Below are 22,412 nucleotides of genomic sequence, written 5' to 3'. Positions count from 1 at the left end.
AGCTAAATCATTATTATTTGAAGTCATATGCTCAATAAATATGACGTAGATAATTTCGGAGACCACACTGCCTTTCCATGACGATAAATAAAAGTTCAAATAGGGATAAAATCCTTTTAATAGACAGTGATGATAGAAATTCACAAAAATACCAGATATTTCGGTCACATATACAGTGACCGTCATCAGTAGTAAAACTAAAATAAAACAATTTAAAACAAAAGTTTATATACTAAATCAAATAACACTACATATTGTTTGAATCTCTAATTCTTTTCAAAGCAAAGGCGGAAGCTATTCTCTTTTACCTTCTTGGATTCGAATCATTAGTGTTCAATGATATAACATTTGGACAAAGGTCAACTACATTGGGTGAATTGAACTTTACTCTGTCAGAATTTAATAAATTATCATAGATAGAGTCCAGCCCAAATTCAGCTGTATCTCGATTCAAAGCAATATTCTTGAATAAGATTTTCTTTATTTCAAAGATTTCACAAAAATTTTGCTTTAAACCCCGATCACTAGAAATCAAAGGGACATTCTCGAACAAAATAAAATGGTCTGGAAAATTATAAATATGTTCAGAAAGGGCTGAAGTGAAATCTTCAGACTTAGAAACTTGCTTTAAAGCCGAAGAAATAGAATCTTTGTGTTGCAATAATCTCATTTCCAAACTCTGGTTAGTACGTCCCACATATGAGCTTCCACAAGTACATGGGATCTGATAAACCCCACTTTGTTGCCCCAATGAAGTTAGATCCTTCCCAGAATTTAGAAAACTACCCAAAGTATTATTACTCTTTAAAGCTACCCTTAGACCATTGCTTTGTAAAATTCTTTTAAGTTTTTCACTTAGCCCGGGTACATATGGTAAGAAACAAAAAACCTCCTTCTCCCGAGTTGTCTCCAAGACTTCCTAAGAAATCTCTAGAAAGTTTTTCTTCTTTTTGAAAAAGTCTGGTTAATTAACCATTCTGGATACATGTTACTTATTAGTATTTTCTTTAGAAAAGACAACTCCTCCTCAACAAATTTTGGAGAGCAAATACTAAAGATTCGATCAGTTAAAGAAATGATCAAACCAATTTTTACTTGGTGAGCGTGACCGGAACTATAATACAAAAATCTATGGTTATTTGTCGGTTTTCTGTAAATTTTTTTTTTTTAAATCCAGACTATTTTGATTTTTCAAAAGAAGAACATCAAGGAAAGGAAGTTTCCCATTCTCTTCCAATTCAACGGTAAACTTCAAATCCACTCCCAAACAATTAATATGTTCAAAAAGTTCCTTTTAGTTCTCCTACTATTACATCCATTCTAAAATTTTATCAAACAGCTCCGAACCCCAAAAAATATATTTTAAAAAATATGAATCCAAAGAAAATTTTACAATATTACCCGTAAAAACATTAGAACATATATGGGGTCCAGAAGCCCCCATAGGTAAGCAATATATCTGTTATAAATACTCCCTCTAAATTGAAAAAAATAAGAGAACTTATTGCACAACCTTACTAAATTCATAATTACAGAAACTTCCAAATCTGTTTTGCCACTAATCAAATCCAAATTTCTTAACAGCTTTCCTTCTAGAAGAGTTTCGGCTACTTTTACATCAATATTTTTGTACATTGATACAATGTCGAAGCTTGAAATCAAAGAATTCGAAGAAATTTCTACTTTTTTCAGTTTTTCAACCAAATTCGAAAAATTCTTAATAAACGAAATTTGTGTAGACAAAAGTGGTTTACAGATTGACACTAACCATGTACTCAAAACACTTGTTGGTGATCTTGTACTTGACACAATTAGTCGTAATGGTAGGTTAGGCTTATGAATTTTGGGAAGTCCATATAATTTAGGGCACAAGGAACTGCGTGGCAGGCATTTGTAATATAGTTGAGGTGTAATTTTTCTTTCATCCTTTAAGCACTTCAGTTCGTTCTTAAACTTATTTGTAAAAGAGTCTGTTGGATTATACGATAGCTTCTTGTATGTTTTTTCATCCTCTAGTAAACTTCTTAATTTTGAATCGTAGTCCTCAGTATTGATCACAACTAAAGTGTTACTCATATCTGCTTTTGTAATGATAATTGAACTATCCTTTTTCAAGTTTTTAAAATTGAAACTTAAAAACAAAATTCTTAAAAACTTGAAAAAGGATAGTTCAATTACCATTACAAAAGCAGATAAGAGTAACACTTTAGTTGTGATGAATACTGAGGACTACGAATCAAAATTAAGAAGTTTACTAGAGGATGAAAAAACATACAAGAAGCTATCGTATAATCCAACAGACTCTTTTACAAATAAGTTTAAGAAAGAACTGAAGTGCTTAAAGGATGAAGGAAAAATTACACCTCAACTCTATTACAAATGCCGGCCACGCAGTTCCTTGTGCCCTAAATTATAAGGACTTCCCAAAATTCATAAGCCTAACCTACCCTTACGACCAATTGTGTCAAGTACAAGGTCACCAACAAGTGTTTTGAGCAAATGGTTAGTGTCAATCTGTCAACCACTTTTGTCTGCACAAATTTCGTTTATTAAGAATTCTTCGACTTTGGTTGAAAAACTGAAAACAGTAGAAATTTCTTCGAATTCTTTGCTTTCAAGCTTCAACATTGTATCAATGTACACAAATATTGATGTAGAAGCAGCCGAAACTCTTCTAGAAGGAAAGCTCTTAAGAAATTTGGATTTGATTAGTGGCAAAAGCGATTTGGAAGTTTCTGTAATTATGAATTTAGTAAGGTTGTGCAATAAGTTCTCTTATTTTTTTCAATCTAGAGGGGATTATTTCGAACAAATAAATCGTTTACCTATGGGGGCCCCTTTATCCCCTTTATTAGCTAATATTTTTGTGGAGAATATTGAAACAATTGCGTAAGATTCATATTTTTTTAAACATATTTTCTGAGGCCGGGATATGGATGACATTATTTCAGTATGGGATTATGGGGAGGAGGAATTAAAAGGATTTTTGGAACATCTTAATTGTTTGGGAGGGATTTAAAGTTTACGGTTGAATTGGAAGAGAATGGGAAACTTCCTTTCCTTGATGTTCTTCTTTTGAAAAATCAAAATAGTCTGGATTTTAAAATTTACAGAAAACCGACAAATAACAATAGATTTTTGTCTTATAGTTCCGGTCACGCTCGCCAAGTAAAAATTGGTTTGATCATTTCTTTAACTGATCGGATCTTTAGTATTTGCTCTCCAAAATTTGTTGAGGAGTAATTGTCTTTTCTAAAGAAAATACTAATAAGTAACATGTATCCAGAATGGTTAATTAACTAGACTTTTTCAAAAAGAAGAAAAAGGTTTCTAGAGATTTCTAAGGAAGTCTTGGAGACAACTCGGGAGACGGATGTTTTTTGTTCCTTACCAAATGCACTCGGGCTAAGTGAAAAACTTAAAAGAATTTTACAAAACAATGGTCTAAGGGTAGCTTTAAAGAGTAATAATACTTTGAGTAGTTTTCTAAATTCTGGGAAGGATCTAACTTCAATGGGGCAACAGAGTGGGGTTTGTCAGATCCCATGTACTTGTGGAAGCTCATATGTGGGACGTACTAACCAGAGTTTGGAAATGAGATTATTACAACACAAAGATTCTATTTCTTCGGCTTTAAAGCAAGTTTCTAAGTCTGAAGATTTCACTTCAGCCCTTTCAGAACATATTTTTAATTTTCCAGACCATTTTCTTTTGTTCGAGAATGTCTCTTTGATTTCTAGGGATCGGGGTTTAAAGCAAAATTTTCGTGAAATTCTTGAAATAAAGAAAATCTTATTCAAGAATATTGCTTTGAATCGAGATACAGGTGAATATGGGCTGGACTCTATCTATGATAATTTATTAAAATCTGAGAGAGTAAAGTTCAATTCACCCAATGTAGTTGACCTTTGTCCAAATGTTATATCATTGAACGCTAATGAACCGAATCCAAGAAGGTCAAAGAGAATAGCTTCCGCCTTTGCTTTGAAAAGAATTAGAGATTCAAATAATATGTAGTGTTATTTGATTTAGTATATAAACTTTTGTTTTAAATTGTTTTATTTTAGTTTTACTACTGATGACGGTCACTGTATATGTGACCGAAATATCTGGTATTTTTGTGAATTTCTATCATCACTGTCTATTAAAAGGATTTTATCCCTATTTGAACTTTTATTTATGCTCAATAAATTTACCAGCTTTATTTGCTGGTTTATTCCCCCACAAAAGGCTGTGGGCATTGAAATCACCACAAATAATGATGTTTTTTAACATATTAGAATTATTTATATAATTAAAGAAATCCTTGGCATCTGAAGTTTGGCCATTAGGCGTTATAAAAGCTTATTATGTAGGTTTTTAAATTATTCAGCCAAACACTTATACCAATTACATCAACATCATTTTCAAAATCTGGAAAATTGATGCCACAAAATTTTATATTATTATTAACTAATAAAGCTACACCACCTCCTTTTCTCTCTGAAGATCTATCCTTTCTCAGGATAGTGTATCCCAGAGACTTAATTTGTTGATTTTGGGTTAAATGAGTTTCCTGGAGGCAAGCAATATTAATGGAATTATTGTTCATAAATGATATTAGTTCATTTAGCTTATTTTCTGTGAGTGATCTTACATTCCATTGGAGTATTGATAAATGTTGTGTTGTTGATTTATTCTTCATATGACTGTGTATCAATGTTCAGCTTTGTTAAAAGTAAAGCAAGATCTTTTTTTGCTTGAATGAGCATATCATCTGGGATGTAGATTTTTCCCAATTCTGCAATGATTTTTGTTTTCTGTAGTTGATGTATGTTCATGGCCTGAACTGCATTACAGTTTAGAATGAATAAGCATATATTTGGGAATTGCATTTTTGGTAGTGCATCCTGTTTGGTGGTGAAGGGATTGATTCCTGGTAGTGTTTCTGGTTTGTTTCTTCTTGGGAGGGAGGGCCAGGCTGGCCTTATCTCACCGGAAAACAAGGCTTGCTGGCTTGGTGATTCCTTCTGATAGGGATTTGAGCTAGGGGGCTTAGAAAATGTTGTTTTATATGGGGTGCTTGATGCATTTGGGGCATTTGACTTGGGGGTTTTGGTTGGTTTCATTACAGGCTTTATTTGGTATTGTTGGGCAGCATTTGCTTCCATTGCTGCAAAGGGGTATGGGATGGCCTTCTCTGTTGATATTTGGAGTGTTAGAGCTCTTTTCTTGTATGCAGGGCATAATGATTTATTTGTAGATTCATGTGGACCTTTGTAATTGATGCATGTAGGCTGGGTGTTTTTGCAAGTTGTCAGCTCTTTAGGATGGAAAGATTTACAATTACTACACTCTTGGAGAATTTCATTGCATTTGTTTGTCGTGTGTCCCAGTTTGAAACACTTCTGACACTGAATAGGCTTAGGTTTGTATTCCTTGTGTGGTTTGATTTGCCCAAATAGGAATAATTTTTCTGGGATATCAATTTTATCCTTTAGTGTGAATAAGAAGGATCTACTAGTTTTTAGGCCAGTAGAATTAGGTTTTCCAAGTTGGGTAACATCCTCAACTGGGATTGTGTTTCCAGCCCTATCTGAGAGGCCTTCTTTTAATTCCTGAGTAGATATCTCTGGAGGAACATTGTAAACTACAATTTTTGTTGGTGATTGTTTTGGGTTCCAATTAGATGCAATAATTGGGATATTCAGAAGGGATTTAAGGTTAATTATTGTATCTGCTGATTTTTGATCTTCTACAGCTATAAGCAGAGATCCATCACGGTTAATGTTAAGAGGGAACATTGATTTTAGCAATTTAAAAATTGCAACTCTTATTGCAGTGATCATTTTTATTTCAAAGGGGGTTGTGGGTGTAATTTTAAGGTAAATTCGTAAGTTTTTGGAAGGAGGATCTTGGGCAGGGAGAGGGGAAATGCTTTTAATTGGGGAGATTTTTTTCCTTTTTTAGAGCTTCTAGAGAGGACCTCTTGAAACCCATTATCATCATTTATGGTTGCATTAGGACCTACAGTTATCATTGTCCTATTCTCCGAATCGGAGCCATCATTAGAACTTTCAGATAATGTGCTTGACCAGCCAGGATGGGTATCTTTCACTATGGAATTTGATTTGGGATCTGGGGGGACGTTTTTTTTTGGAGGACTTCTGAACATTGCCTGTTGGAAAAAGCTTTAAACACAAATATAAAACTAAAATAAGAAGGGAAAATAGATTATATCAAACCGTCTGCACTATACTATGGGAGGGATAGACACCACAGTATAGCCCTGAGGATGACTTGAGCAGGATAGGTTTGGCACAACTACTGATTAGAAGCAATATTAATCAAGAAAAATATATTTCGATTTTCTTGTACGGTTGCTGTTGCTGTTTTGAAATCAATCCTTATTGTAAAAAAAGGCATCAAACAACATTTTCACTTTCATCTTAGCTAAATTATATAGCCCATTAGATATTTACCAAAACTTTTAGATGAGGCTTTTTTCTGTCATGTCTTTCTATAAATTTTCTCTACTGACTGTTTTCCCACCTTTCACAGCTTAGAAAAATTATGCTTTTCCTTGTTTATTTTTTTCTGAGGCTGCTTTTTTTTTATTGGTAGTTTTGAAATCAATCCTTATGATTTAGGCTAGTGATTAACCAAGAGCCTGAATGCATATCATGTACACAGAGCTAGTTTCTAAAACTTGTTAGTCAAGTGTAATCATTGTGCTGTACAGAAGTTGGCTTAAACATCAAAATGAATTTTATTCCCAAAAGATAAAGCTTACAAGAACCAAAAATAGGGACCACCTAAGAGTTGACTAACCAAAAGTAGGGTAAGATACCCAAGAGTTGGACACCCAATTACCACCTCAACAGTAGTCTCTTAAATAGGGTAAGATACCCAGTAGTTGGCCAGCCAATCGACTCAAACAACTAAATCATTACCTTACCTTAGATTGCATCTTAAATTAAATCTGTTTAAATTAAATCTAGACACAAAGGCCACTGTCCATTGGGAAAAGAAAACAAAATATCACACCCACACCCTCTAGAGGGAGAAGGAGAAGAGAGAAGGTACTTCAAAATACCTTCCCAGGACATACTTTACCCTGTAGACCCATCTCTGAAAGTTTCATTTTCCTAGCCTAACCCCTTTCCAAGATATCCAAAAGTAGCTAAAATAGACTTTTACCTATACATCAAAATAGGATAATTGGTATTTCCAAAAAGAGGTCCTTGTAGGTAAGTCAATAAACTAATAATTTCAAGTGTTTGATCTTAAAACAATTATAATAGTAACCTTACTGATGTATAGCTTTGATTTTAAGCTTTTCTCTGATATACACAATTCTTCTTTTTTAACAAAATGTGAGGGTTTTAGTTTTACATAATTTTGCTCAATTGGATACTGGTTTTTTACCCTATTGAAACATTTGCCTCTCAATTACTTGGACTATCTGGTCTTGGTTTTTCTCTGTCTACAATTACCCAGCCCAGTCTTGATGCAACCTATTGCCCAAAATACTTGATAACTTCAATTCACCTGAGTTGGAATATAGCCTACCCTGAATTATTGACAGCAAAGTTTCAAATCACAAAATGCAGTGCTATTTTTGTCAATGGCATTTGAATAACTTGAAATGGTAGGGAAACAGTTTATATTTGAGTTGCCTAATGAATGAGGTTTTAATTGTTACAAATAAGTATTTTTGGAATATATTGCTCTTGAATAACTTATTTATAAGCTACTGATATGTTTTTAACCACTTCAATAGCTTAACAAGTGTTGATAACTTCTTTGTTTAGTTACAAAAATAAAATACCTTTGGGGCCCCTTTAAGGGCTCAAGATGCAACTAGCCCCAGAAGTGATGCATGAATTATAAAAGAGCATAAAAAAGGCATCAAACAACATTTTCACTTTCATCTTAGCTAAATTATATAGCCCATTAGATATTTACCAAAACTTTTAGATGAGGCTTTTTTCTGTCATGTCTTTCTATAAATTTTCTCTACTGACTGTTTTCCCACCTTTCACAGCTTAGAAAAATTATGCTTTTCCTTGTTTATTTTTTTCTGAGGCTGCTTTTTTTTATTGGTAGTTTTGAAATCAATCCTTATGATTTAGGCTAGTGATTAACCAAGAGCCTGAATGCATATCATGTACACAGAGCTAGTTTCTAAAACTTGTTAGTCAAGTGTAATCATTGTGCTGTACAGAAGTTGGCTTAAACATCAAAATGAATTTTATTCCCAAAAGATAAAGCTTACAAGAACCAAAAATAGGGACCACCTAAGAGTTGACTAACCAAAAGTAGGGTAAGATACCCAAGAGTTGGACACCCAATTACCACCTCAACAGTAGTCTCTTAAATAGGGTAAGATACCCAGTAGTTGGCCAGCCAATCGACTCAAACAACTAAATCATTACCTTACCTTAGATTGCATCTTAAATTAAATCTGTTTAAATTAAATCTAGACACAAAGGCCACTGTCCATTGGGAAAAGAAAACAAAATATCACCAGCATCAAAGTCCAGTCATACACTAGGAAAATCCACTTAAGATAACCCTGAAGTATAGGCTATCTATTGTAATTTCTGTTAGTTTTGGGTTTTGTTTATTTGTTAATGGTGATTTGTGGTATTTTTACCCTTGGAAGATCAGAAAAACAAACTTGTAGAATTTGACAATGCTTTTGTCCACAAAAACTTAAACAATTTAGAATTTATTGGTTCCCAAAGCCAACTATCGTTTCAAAGGATAGCCAAACCTTCTTAAACTTTTTGGTGCCATATGTTTAAGCTTAATTTTGATGATTGTTCACCTATATTTTTTTCTTCATTTTTTTTTTTTTAATTTGGCACCCACTACTGCCAAAAATTGTAGAAATTTGTATGGAAGTCTTTTTGACACAAATGGATTTGTGTTTTTTTTCTAATTTTTTTAGATGCTTATGGTGTGTAAATTCCTCTTTTTCCCGTTCCTTAGCACTTTTCAACTAAACTAAAAAAAAAATCAAATAAAAGTTTTAAATTTAGAAACCTTATTTTCTACAGGGAGAATGGTATTTTCTGGGGGGTTTACTTTCGGGGGGGGGGGGCATATTTCGGGTGGATCTGCGTTGGGGTATTTTCTGGGGGTTTAAACACACCCTCCCCATACACTATATTTATTTGTTATTCTACTGTGTTCATGGCTGTGTATTTGGCTTTAAATTACACTTATTTATTTATCTATCTAATATGCAGAATAATTGTACCAAACACATTTTGCATGCAGACTCACTACACTTTACCCCCTCCCCCTTATGTGCAAATCTATAGCCCAAATTTATTTCTAAAATAACAAAGAAACTAATAAAAAAAAAGTGTGTTCTTGAATTTTACACAGCATAAACTTGAGTGAGTGGTGCATAATACACAAGTACCAAACTTCTTTTCCCCTACAGAAATTAAACAAAACTCAAATAAAATTATCAAATTTGGAAAGCCTTATTTTCCACTGGGGGTACTTTCTAGGGGGATGGGGGGTCAACACCCAGAACCCAATGAAACAAAACTGACATTGGCACTTTGGAGCAATATTAAGGCCTGTACAGGATATGTTTTGCTCTATGCCAATGATGGCAATATAATGTAATGTCATTGTATTAAGGTCCCAGCAACATGCTGTAAGAGAGATTTGCTGGAGAGATGCAATTTAAGCTCACTTGGTAATAGTGACCACAAGGTAAGTATGATCTATGTGAACCATTCTCCAGTGGTTTAGAGTTGAAACCAGTGCACAACAGCAACTTTGGATAGAATGTGCAAGATGGTTGGGATGAATGACAAGCATCATCAACCTCTTAGCAGCACACTCTTATGAAAAACTTGCATCAATAATCAATGGACAGCTGAATGGGACAAACAATCCCTCTCATATTTCCATGGCTAGTTGCTCCATTCTTTGTCAAGTCTAGACTTGAAGGATGCAGTTGGGGTACAATCACTGTTTTGTCTTGAAGGCTATCCCAGTCATTAATGACATGCTTAGCAAAACAGTTTTGCCATATTTGTGTCTTCACAGTACATGTAGAATTTTTTTGTGAATGGCCTCTTTTGTGATGCTGACTTGCACGTTTTATGAAGAGAGTATTGTTTGGTTGGCTATTATATTTGTAGATCAGCATCATGTCTCATTTCTGATGTCAGCATCAAAAATCATTTCTGATGCAAATGAAAGTCATATGTGGATTCATGATGAAATTCTTATTCTAAAAATATATATTTTTTTTAATTTGACTATTTGTTTTTACAAGGTAATGTTGATGAACTTTTAGTGTTCACATGGGAATTTCAGTGCATCTAAAGAGATAAAATGCGTATTATATGGTTTCTATGTGAAGGTTACCCTGGGTATAGATTCATCATCTAAGATTCAGAAATGCTAACTTGTCACAATAAATTTTTTTTTTTTTAGAAATTGAGTCTTAAAAACTTCAAAATGATGTACAAGACCCATGTTAGGCCATTAGTAGAGCATAATCCTTTAGTGTGGCACCCATTAAGTACATCAGATTGATCCCTGGCTCAAAATGTTAAAAAGTGGTGCCAAGCTTAGAATTCAGATGCAATCAAGCTGACACCATTAGTACTTCTGATAATATCCAAGGCATGATAATGTAAATCTTGATTCAGTTTTGAATTTCCAAACATTGTATAGGACAACTAACTTCAGAAATGCATAACTAACTTCAGGTTTTACTTGTTTTAATAGGCCCCATCAGCTATAATCTCTTGCCAGATGATCTTGTTTGTGCTGAGATAAAAAGAGATAAAATGCGTATTATATGGTTTCTATGTGAAGGTTACCCTGGGTATAGATTCATCATCTAAGATTCAGAAATCTAAGATTCTTGCACTTCCTCAGCCAGGAAGTGCAATGGGGGGCTGGGGGCCAGCCATCCTGTGCTTTTGCACACCCTTCCTGCTTACCTTCCCCAGATTTCTCCAGCTGACACCATTAGTACTTCTGATAATATCCAAGGCATGATAATGTAAATCTTGATTCAGTTTTGAATTTCCAAACATTGTATAGGACAACTAACTTCAGAAATGCATAACTAACTTCAGGTTTTACTTGTTTTAATAGGCCCCATCAGCTATAATCTCTTGCCAGATGATCTTGTTTGTGCTGTAAGTCTCTTGCCATTCAAAACAAGTATTTTTGATGACTAATATACTCATCAAAGCACATTCATACATTTTTTAGAGGGTGATGAATGCTGATGAACACACCCTTTTTTTAAGACTATGCATAAGTGTTTGTGCTTGAAGGAGTGATACCAAAACCTGTAAAAATTTTTGCCACCATTCTTAAATTTTCTCCAGGCAAGAGAAAATAGGGGCTATTTGGACCAATCTTATGTAATAGGGGGCCCATGTGTTGTCATTTAAATATGGTTAGGGTAGGTGTGAACAGTGCAAATTATTGAGAGTGTTTATGTACTAAAGTATGAAGGTTGGGCACAGCCCATCTGTAGTTCCCATTTTTTTTTATTTAAACCTAAGGTGGAACTAGCTTAACACATGAATGATAAAGCAGACAGTTAATCCCAGAGTGGCTAAGATGCCAGTCCTGGTTCTAATACTGCTAATAATAATGTGCAAGTTGATTACCATTTGCAACTTTAATTTGCAAAATGACAGTCATTTGCCAACAGTACTATACTGAAGAGTTTTTCTCTCAAAAATCTGTGACTGAACTGAGTCAAGCATTTCTGGGACTGCCAAACATGGCAGAACTGTGCAGCATATGCAACATTCCAAGATATAGCCTACACCAGGTGGTAGTCAAGTTCAAATCCTTATTTCTGTGTTGCTTCCTGTTCTAGTATAGTAAGTAAAAAAGTAAGTAAGTATGACGGCACTAGACCCTTACGGTCCAAACCGGCAGTGTTGATCTCCGTTTTGTGGCCCTCAGCCAGGAAGTGCGATGGGGGGCTGGGGGCCAGCCATCCTGTGCTTTTGCACACCCTTCCTGCTTACCTTCCCCAGATTTCTCCAGGTACTCATTTCGAGCTGGGTTGACGCCTGGTACCCATTTAGACCTGGGCTGCTTTTTTATGAAAATCTCTCCCTCATATAATATTAGCCAAAATAAAATAAAAATATAAAGCAATTTAGAATTATTAGGAAGCTCATAAATTTTCCTATGCCATTTAAAAAATTACTGTGTAATCCAGTCTTCATTTCCAATTACTCGAATAAAGAGATATCAACCTTTTTTTGTTTTGTTTCTGATACTGCTTTCTAGGATACATTAAAAAGCAAATACCATTATTCTTGAAACACAGAGCATTGTCAATTTGCTGTCACTTTATTTAAAGTCTCTATCTTCTCTCATGTGTCTTTTGTGACCATTAAATTAAAATCAAGTAGTTTGCAGTTGGCATCAAGACATGGCTAATTGTAGAAAAAGCTAAGACAGATATTCCAAGTAATTGAAAGGCAGATCTGGGATAAGCCCTTTTTAGGATTGTATAAAAATGGTGTCATTTCATTTGTTGATAGATAAGTCTATTTATCATCCATTCATAGGTCATTCCTAGGGTAGAATTTTGTTTTGGTCTTAATTCCTTTGGTCTTAAAATTAGTCCATCTAATGTTTTTTTTATTCTACTTATGACCTTCTTAATGCTAGTAACATTTAAATTTCATTCAGTCCCTCTCTGAGATCAAACTTCAATCCACTGACTGTCTATGATTGTGCATGGGTTATTCTCCTCGAATCATATGCATATGAAATATTTCAGGCAAGCAGGGATTCCCAAAGTATAAGACTTCCAAAGAACTCCCCTTGAAAATGAGAAATGCAAAAATCATGACCCTAAAATTCATTTTATATATTTCAGCCAATGTCTTAATTAATATCAACCAGGCAGGGTATCTTATTTGGGGTCTTTTGAAAATTATAAAATATTTTTGGATTTTTGAATATTTATTTTACGTTTAATGCCTTTTTATGGTAAATGTCATAGGATCAAGTTGGAATTGCGTGTTAGTATTTTTTACTGAACTTCTCACATTTTTGTTTGAATTTTGGCTGATAGCAAGTGGTGGGTGGCATTTCACTTTTCTTTTTTTGCTTTTGTATTCCTGGTTTTGATGCTTGCGTGGAGAATAAAATGAAATAGTTGTCCTTTAGTGTTTAAATTTGTTGCTGAATAAATCTATCTTGCAGAAAAATGAGATGAATTTCAGTCAGTAATAAAAAAGAAAATTTATAATATTTCTGCAAAGATTATGTTTATATTAAAAGTCAGTTAATGTGTGATTTAAATTACCAAGTTTCAGTCTTCCACCTGATTAAACTGGTTCTTTAATAAAGGACACATGAAAGAAAGATAGTACAGTAAAATGCTATACCAATTCATACCAAAAATAAAGAATCTGTAGCATATATTCTTCAAGGCCATATCCAAGAGGGTTTAGGGTTTGACCCCCCCCCTCCAAAAAAGTATTTGTCAAATGTAACAAAAGTGCATGTACAAATTTTGACGTATTTAACAAAATTTGTACTCATCTTCCCCCCCCCCCCAAAAAAAAAAAAAATCTTGGATACAGCCCTCACTCTCTCCTCAACAAAGAATCCTAGTTCTGCTTATTTTAGGAAAATGTAATTATAATTTTTAGATTGGGTGCAGTAATGCCCTGATGGTTATCTGGTATGTAAGGATTCCCTACACAGTTAAACCTTTATGCATGTTTTATATCCCTCTGTCTCCTTACTTTGTGTTCAGGTTTCTTATGGTAATTTGTCTGTTTTTTAACCTCTATTTATTCACTTATGGAATATCATAAACTTGAATAAAGAATTTTTGAAAATCCCAATTCTGGTATATACAAGTGTCAGCTGTAATGAGAAAATATTTAGTCACTGATCCTTTTGTTGCTGTGGAAGAATTGCTATACTAGATAATAGGATATAACCATCCCTGGAAGGCTTACTTTGTAAAGTTTATTGCTGATTGATTAATCATTTATTTTAGTTTTGTGTCTTGTTTAGGTTTTTTGTTTATTTTTATTTTTCCTTGTTTTGGGCTTCTGAAATAAATTCAGTTTAGTAATTGTATTTTGTCCTCAAATTAATGTGTACAGTAACTAAACCTTTTTTTTTCAGGAGCTATGGGGGACAAAGCAGAGGAAATTCGGGAGGATTCAGAGGGTCCTCTCGAAGTGGATTCAATGATAGAAATAGAAGTTCTGGAAAATTTGGAAATGAGTTTGGTGGTATGAAGAAGCCAAAGTGGGACATGAGTCAGCTAGAGCCTTTTGAAAAGAACTTCTATGTTCCTCACCCTGGTATTGCAAATAGGTTAGTGTTTTTCCTTTATTGTCTCTATTTTATATAAACAAACATCCTATTTTATTGAACTGAAAAGTTATAAGTTATACTTGCTATGTGTCAAAGGCACACACAGGTTCATTATGGCACCCAGCAGACAATAACCTGGTGTCTTTCTACCGCTTTTTGTGGAAGGGGGTAGGCGTCAGCCACAAGCGCTCCAAACAATGTTTATATTTTTGGAACCTTCACTTGTCTCTACATCAGACCTCACTGTCACTAGCAAAGGCTTATTTTGGTCTTCTGTTCTTTTCTCCTACCAGTCCTGGTTGAGATACTTAGCTCGCATATTTGGTCTGCATATTGTGCAGCTAAACCATCACAGTCTCCTCTGCTTAACAATTTTAGAGATAAGTGGGCAATCCCCGAATTTAACTATTCTATTTTGAGTTTTTATCTAGGTGTCTAATGCCTAGAATATAGTGCAGGTATTTGTGGTTGAACAAGTTCGAGTTTGATGTTTTGGCTGCTTTTAGGGATGACCTTCTACACAGTCATAAAACAGATCAGAGGGAAACATATCTTCATATATTTGGAGCTTTGTGCAAATCAAAAGTTTTTTTCACTCCCACAGAAATTTTGATAGTTGAAGAAAGACATTCCATGGTGAGGATATGTGGCTCTAGATTTTTTCTTGGTATTCACTAGTAAGGCTTTTCATCAGGCCTTGGTGTTTGAGAGACTGGATGTCCTCAATCTGACCACCATTTAGGGATACTGAAGTTTTGCTTTATCCCAGCCATTTTTATTGTTCTTCTCTTTTTGTAGACTTGTTTACAGGCCAGTACCTAGCTTGCCCTATAAGCTGTACTATTAATCATACCCTATACATGTGCAAGAGATTCAGCAAGAATGTCCACATCATCAGCATATTCAATAATCATGACAGAAAATAATGGGATCACTACAACACCTTTGTCCTCGTCAAGGACTGTAAGGATCTAATCAATGATGAAGTTGAAGAAGGTTGGTGAGAGGATATGGGTTTGGCTGTATTACACTAATTGTCATTATTACTGGGTGTTACTTATGGATACAGTACATAAAAAGGTCCCCAGTCTTGTTGTTACCTGAATTATATTGACAATCACCTTGCTTGGTGTGAAACTTATTGGTGTTTACAACCATTCACATCTTTAAAGTAAGCCAACAGATTTTATATACTGGCTAGGGATACTGTCAAGCCTCATTGCCTAGAGCGTCATAGAAATATTCACCATGAGCTAGCCCCTTATTTCCTCCAGAATCAGCTGTTAAATTCATGAATTAGCTGGCAGCCTCCATTCTTATCCTACTAAAGCAATATGTATTTAATGAAGATTAGTATTCCTTTAGAATTATGGACTGTATTGAAAGTGCAAGATTGAAGAAGGTGGAGGAGTCTTTAAATGATCAAAAATTTTGTTTTTATGAACAACCTTTATGTTTATGTAGTCAAATCAAGAATTTCCCTGAATATGGCTTTGGCAGGCTGGTCAAATCCAAGCTGTGTACAAAAAGGCAATAGATATTTGAGTTGTAAATGGACATTAAAAAAAACTTGCATCCATTTTAAACATTTTGCTGCTTTTTTATCAATGTTAAGTGATGATATGAAAGTTTACTATACAAGTATTCCTTGTTTAATGACATCAAACCTACATCCATTTTAAATGTCTTGTTTTTTTTTATGATCAATGAACAAGAAAAGCAAGATCATGAGGGGGGGGGGGGAGCGAAATAGACTGAGGCAAGTGTTCCAACTGGGTCTGAGAAAAATGAATACATTTTCAAGAAAAATGATTTCAATTAAATTTTTGATGTGGTCAAATTTTAATCTGATAAGATATTGGTTTCTTTTCTCTGTATGGGAAAAAAATCATCATAATTTTCTGATATTTCCATATTCATGTTAATTTAAGATTATCATGATGAAAATGCACACGAAATAAATACATAATTTAAAGTAAATGTGCTAGTTTTTGTCAATATGTTTTGTCAAAAGTTGAAAAATTAGTCTATTAAAATAGAATCAATTAATGTAAAAGTTCATTTGACTTGCATTTTCACAAATAATAATTTAGTAAAATAAAATTTGGAGCATGCACATCTCTTTAAATCTCTCTTTTGTATGTTTGGAACCTGTATGAGTGCCTGGTGCTCCTAGGAACGGTGATTGTTTTCAGGGAATACTCTAGGTTGCAAAGTTGTATTTCTTGGGAAATTGGAAATCAAAGTCTAATCGTGAGAGACTTGCCCTGACTCTTGTCATAGAAACAAAAGTACAGCTAAAGAGAAAAATATTGTGAACAGGACAGATGCATGAACCTGTGGGTAAAGGGGATTGCCTCATCTTTACCTTTTTTGGTGTGTTTTTTTTTTTTTGAAAATATCAAAACTAACCCCCTCCCTTCTCTAGATTTTCATGAATTGGTGCCTCTGGACGAGAGTAGTCAGAAGCGACAGAAAGTAACTTGCTAGATGCATTAATCTAGTGCCTTATAGTACCTTTCATCCGGATTTCGCTGTTTGACCTTAAAGTATCAAGGACAGTAAAAATTAATTCGATTTTGTTTTGAATTGGTTAAGTGGACATTTATACAACCATGTACTTATAAGAAAAAAACAAAAAAAACATTCAAAACTTGATTTTTTTATGAAAAGCCCCATTATGCAGTTTTGGGATGTAGCAGGCACCTGCCAAATTAAAAAAAAGAAGAACAATGAATGACAATCAACAAAAAATAAGCTACAAGCATATGGAACCAAGCAGCTTAATAAGTTGTAGCTTACTTTTGAGGATGTAGTTGTGAGACTGTACATATTGGTTTTGATTGAATTTTGTACTGACAAAAAGTATTACAGATGTCAAGATGGATTAAGGAGGCAAAAAAATCTTCTGATTTTGGTGTCTGTGGTACCTAAACCAAATAGCTGGAGGTGGAAATGAGGTGAGATTTCTTGCCTTGATGCTGGGCTGCTGCAAAATTTGGTATCAGTGTTGCCAAAGTGGCATCTTTCCACTGTATTTGTTGCAGACCAACACAAAATAACTTGGACTATCACCAAAAGTTGAACTCACAAGAAATTAATTTACTTAGCACAGGAAAATCACCCTGGTAATGCTTGTTTTTGTTTCTGATTTGTATGCCAAAAACAGCACTTAGGATTTTTATGGTAAAATATCCTTATATCAGACAAATAAGTTGTAAAGTGTCAAAGTTTTGCAATGAAAAGAAAAAGTTGGACTTAAGCCCACAGCAGGGAGGAGGGAGGATAACCAATGGTTAGTTTTGGGCCAAGCCCAAGATTTTTCTTGGCACTGTGTCAATATAGAGTTTTCCAATATATCTAACTCAAGTTAAAGAGAAATGGCCCAAAACTAACTAATGGTTAGTTTTGGGTCAAGCCCAAAATTTTTCTTGGCACTGTCAATATAGAAATTTCCAATATATCTAACTCAAGTTAAAGAGAAATTTCTAAAATTTAAATAACTTCTGATTCTGTTTGTTACGAATCTTCAGTACAAGAAAAGACCCAAATTAGAAAGTACAGAATAAGGTTGAGTAGATTTTGGACTGAGTGCCACTGTTGTAATTACCTTCAGTGGTGCTAATTAAATGAAGTTGGGGGGGGGGAGCTGTGTTTTTCAAAAGCTAGGAAGGTGGGTAATTTATTTCCAATTGAAATACCGAAAAACTTATTTTTCAATGAAAATACTTTAAAGGTCATTTTTCAAGGAAAATACACAAAAAAATTATTTTCAAAGTGAGGTAGGAGGGAAAAATCTTGGGAAAAAAAATTACTCACCTTGTTCCCAATTTACGCCACTGCTTACCCTGTCTTGGCCCAATCTTTTGTTCATGTTTTTTAAAATATATAGACACCTTATCATTTAAAATAGAAATATAACCGTATTTGTGACTATCAGTACTATTTGTGGTGATTAGTCACTACTATTTGTAGTGGGTAGTCACTTCTCACTAATGCTATCAATATCTCACGAATTTCTTCACCTGAACTTGTGACTGTTAACAGTCATTACAAAAATAGACTGCTGCCTCTCAGATTCAGGACAAGAATACTACGTTGTTGTCCGAAAACTAATGTGCTGCTCCTTCTGCAAATAATTTCAAACATAGCAATTAGCATATTTCGAATCTGTGTTAAAAGGCACATCAAGTGGTGTGTTCATTTTTTACCTAGCGAAGTAATAAATAAACTGTGAATTCACCCACTTGACTGTGTCCCAAATCTTCCTTAATACCTGGACATATACACAAGTTTGCTGATAAAAAAAAAAAAAAAACAGAATGCTATTATCTGGCATTGTGATAATATGAATGAAAAATCTAACAACTTATCCAGGATAAAACTTATCCATGTTATTAGTCTTAATAAAGAGGCCATCATTGCTATCTGGATGTTGCCTGTATGGATTTGGTTGCTGGTTTATGACATTTACTTTTTTCCTGGTTCTGCATAGCTTTGTGAAGCAGTTGCTGCACATCTTTTCTTTTGAGTGACTTTTTTGGGAAGTTGAGTACTCTCCACTGCAGAAATAATATTGTCTTACTGATCAAGCGTGATTTGTTTTTCTTGTTTTTTGATATGAGATTATGTATACTTCTTGAAAAGATTATGTATGTGGCAGTTTTACTTGGGTTTCTATATGCCCTCCTGCACTGAGCCTCATGTCTATATCTCCATGTCCTCGCACAGTAGCAACAGTGTGTAATAGTTAGATTTGTACCTAGTTTAAATAGTTTCTCTCTGACTTTTGCTGAAGATGTGTAACCTGCGAGTTTGTCTCATCAAATCTTCTGTAATGGCTATTTTGGAATAAGCATTTTCACAAGCTTAAAGACTTAAATCAGTTTGTACTCACTGGAATACCATCATATAGATGAAAGAGGTAGCTGGGGAAAGCAGTATCCAACTGAGGCTGTAAATATTCGCTACATTTGTTCAAATGTTATTCTGTCTTATCCTGTTCTTCATTTTCGACTGCTAAGGGACTAAAAATATCTCACCCTTTATCTCCAGCCAGATCAGTAAAGGGCCCCTTAGAATATTGGCTAAGCATGGATCTTAAACCTTGTCTATGCCTCTTTAAAGATGTCACTTTTCCAATCTGTTGCAGGGTATGAAATATTTGCTGAAATATTGTTTAGTGTTTATTCAATACATATGGAAGCCCCAGTCTCCTAAAATTTGAAGTTCAGAATATTACAATTCGCCTAACTAATCTGAATGCTGCTTGTATTTAGTATTCTATTTTAGTTCAGAACATTATCTCTCACCTTTTATAATTCGTTTGTATATAAGGGGTATTTTAATTACTCAGCTATAATGTCTTTTCTTGTATTTAATTTTCTAGACTTGACTGGAGTAATACTAAACCATATTTACCACTAGTGTTACAGTAAAAATTGTCTCTACGAAATGGTTGAAGTCTATATGCACAGTTGCCTAAGAATTTGCATTTCTCTTATAGGTCTTACCAGGAAGTTGAGAGCTACCGTGCATCTAAAGAAATCTCGGTACATGGAGAAGATGTACCAACCCCAATTATGACATTTGAAGAAGCCAATTTTCCCGATTATGTACAGTCTCAGTTAATGTAAGTAATTAGACAAAGAGAGAAATCTCGATAAAACAACATTGGGTCTAAGGCTAGCAGAAAGAAAAGAATCACAGCGAGTATTTCGTCTGTATTAAACTAGGCGTCTTGAGCGTTGGGAACAGAAATCATCTAAAGTAACAACTAAAAAAGAAAAGGGATAAAATAGAAAGAAAAAAACTCCAAACCATTATATACGCTACTATACATATAGAATACGTTATATATATGAAATTAAGAAATGATTAGTAAATTTATTAAGAAATATGTTTGAAATTAAGAAATATTTGAAATAATAAGGGAAATTATGAAATTAAGACACTCATGAATCTACTGAAAAACTACCATTGTGATCAATTCACAAAAATTGGGAGGGAAGGTGGCAAATTCGTCATTTTTTCAATGAAAATACCAACAAATTATATTTTACACTGGAAATATCCCATCAAAAGGGTTTGACAAACTGTGAGGCTGCGGGAGAGGGGAAGCAAGGAGGTGCATGCCCCTCTTCCCAACCAACATCGCTGGAAACCGCTGGGATATTGTTTTTACTCAAATGACTGGTCTTGTTCAGTCCCTGACAAACATGGATTGCGCATAAGATGTTATTCTTGCTAAAGAAATGCCAAAAGAGGATTTTTAATGCCTCTTAGCTCTCGAAGCATGTTGGACAGGCTATCAATAGTTCCCAAACGAAAGTTATTGCTCTTAACCAAACTGCTCCTTGGCAGATCAACATTTGTCCTCATTCATGCAAAAACACTGAGGAATTCAATTATTTTAGTTATTTTGTAACAACTTGTAGTGCAGTTGAGAGGAATATTTCTGCCTGTATTGCAAAGCTGTTTGGTATCCCCTAGTGTTAAAATGAGCAGACGTGAATCAAACCAAAAGTCAAGAGTTTTTTTTTAAGAACTGTACTACTGTATGCTTGCAAGTCATGGCCAGTTAAGGCAGGGGACTCGAGAATATTTGATTTATTTGGCCGTTGCTTTCTTTATCATATTCTGCACATTTGCAGTTGTGCCAGATTCAAAATAGTAAGATGAGACGTCGTTGACCTTTACCAGAAGAACTACCATTCGTCATCAAAAGGCGTTGCTGTAAGCTCCTTGGTCACTTTTTTCATCATCGCCCATTCTAGGTAGCCTATGCCAAGATCTCCTATTGTGTGAACCGGGAGTCTCCTGGAAATGAGAACTATGAGGACAAAAGGGAAATATTTGTAAAAAAGTTGAGGATATTTTGGAGTCCTTGGGAGGGTTTTGAAGAAATGGTCGGAGATGCGGAAATTACAGGTTATGGATTGACGAAGAAGATGCAACATAGAAGTCATCGTCAGAATTAATTGTAAGGTTTCTTTGTCGCCAGACATGGCAGCTCATTGTCTAGTTCGTGCAGAAGGTTAAAGGTTAAGCATGTACGAGTGGTGTTCAAAAAGCCCGTGGAATTTTGTAATTGTTTATTGATTTTTCTATTATAGTGAATCTATTTTTAACCTAACCTCTGTCAAGGTCGTTGTACTTCTAGCGGTGCTTCATCCTTTGACCAGTTTTGAAATCTGGAGATCTCTATGTTTATCATATGTATAATTAAAAAAAAATGTTTTTTTTTTATTCAGAATAGGCTGCTACTCGGACGAATGTTTGGTACTACCATAGTTAATTAAAAGTACCATATTTACAAAAGAAGACTCTTTTACTAAGATGAAAGTTCAATTCACGTTCTGAATGGCAATTTTTTTATAATTAAACTTGATTTTTAATCTAGGTGGCAGCTATTGTTTAACCATGATGCGAATGTTGACAACACAGAGATATTTAGATTGCCGCTTGTTTGAAGTATTTCCGCCGACCAGACTTCGACTGTGGTCCTTAAAAAGGTGTTTTGCGTCCTTTTTGTTTGACTGAATGACAATCCACACCTCAAACCACTCAAGTTCTATCAATAGGCCTGATACATTTCTCGCACCTTATTAGGTTCTCAAAATATTAAGAAGTCCCCGTTATTTTCGATGCGTTCATATTCTCTTCTGTTTTACACAAAAAAAAATAGTGAAATTGGGCTTTTGATATCAAAATTGCTTTTGTTGCATCTTGGATGCCCACAAAAAATTTCTCAGTTTTTTTCTGATCTTCTGCAAAATTTATATTTTATAAAATAACAGCTTATGACTAAACTCTTAACTAGTATTCAGCGTTGTGGATGAACCAAGTTTGTCTGGGTAAATGTGGGCCATGGGCCATAAAAAGCATGCCATAGTGCACAAAAAGGTATAAATTGTATGAATTAGTGCCATATGTGGCGATCCTGAATTTTGAGCAGTTAGTTAATCTCAAAGTGTCTTGTATGTCACTATTGATTCTGATGCTGCTAAAAACAATATGCAAATTAATTACCATTTGCAACTCTTGATTTTGCAACATGGCAGTCA

General features: G+C 34.4%; 1 protein-coding gene across 1 annotated transcript in view; it reads left to right on the top strand.

Annotated features, from left to right (window-relative positions):
• LOC148954289 (putative ATP-dependent RNA helicase DDX5) overlaps nt 1–22,412 on the top strand; it is a 63,440-nt gene that overhangs the window by 13,371 nt on the left and 27,657 nt on the right. Inside the window, exons 2-3 of the mRNA XM_089086176.1 lie at nt 14,152–14,346; nt 19,853–19,978. Of these exons, the coding sequence (XP_088942302.1) occupies nt 14,152–14,346; nt 19,853–19,978 (321 nt within the window). The remainder of the gene's footprint in view (nt 1–14,151; nt 14,347–19,852; nt 19,979–22,412) is intronic.

This window comes from Artemia sp. Qi Xiang Cuo, chromosome 3, assembly GCF_049724085.1.
Source record: "Artemia sp. Qi Xiang Cuo chromosome 3, ASM4972408v1, whole genome shotgun sequence".
NCBI lineage: Eukaryota > Metazoa > Arthropoda > Branchiopoda > Anostraca > Artemiidae > Artemia > Artemia sp. Qi Xiang Cuo.
This window is presented reverse-complemented; position numbering and strand designations above follow the sequence as displayed.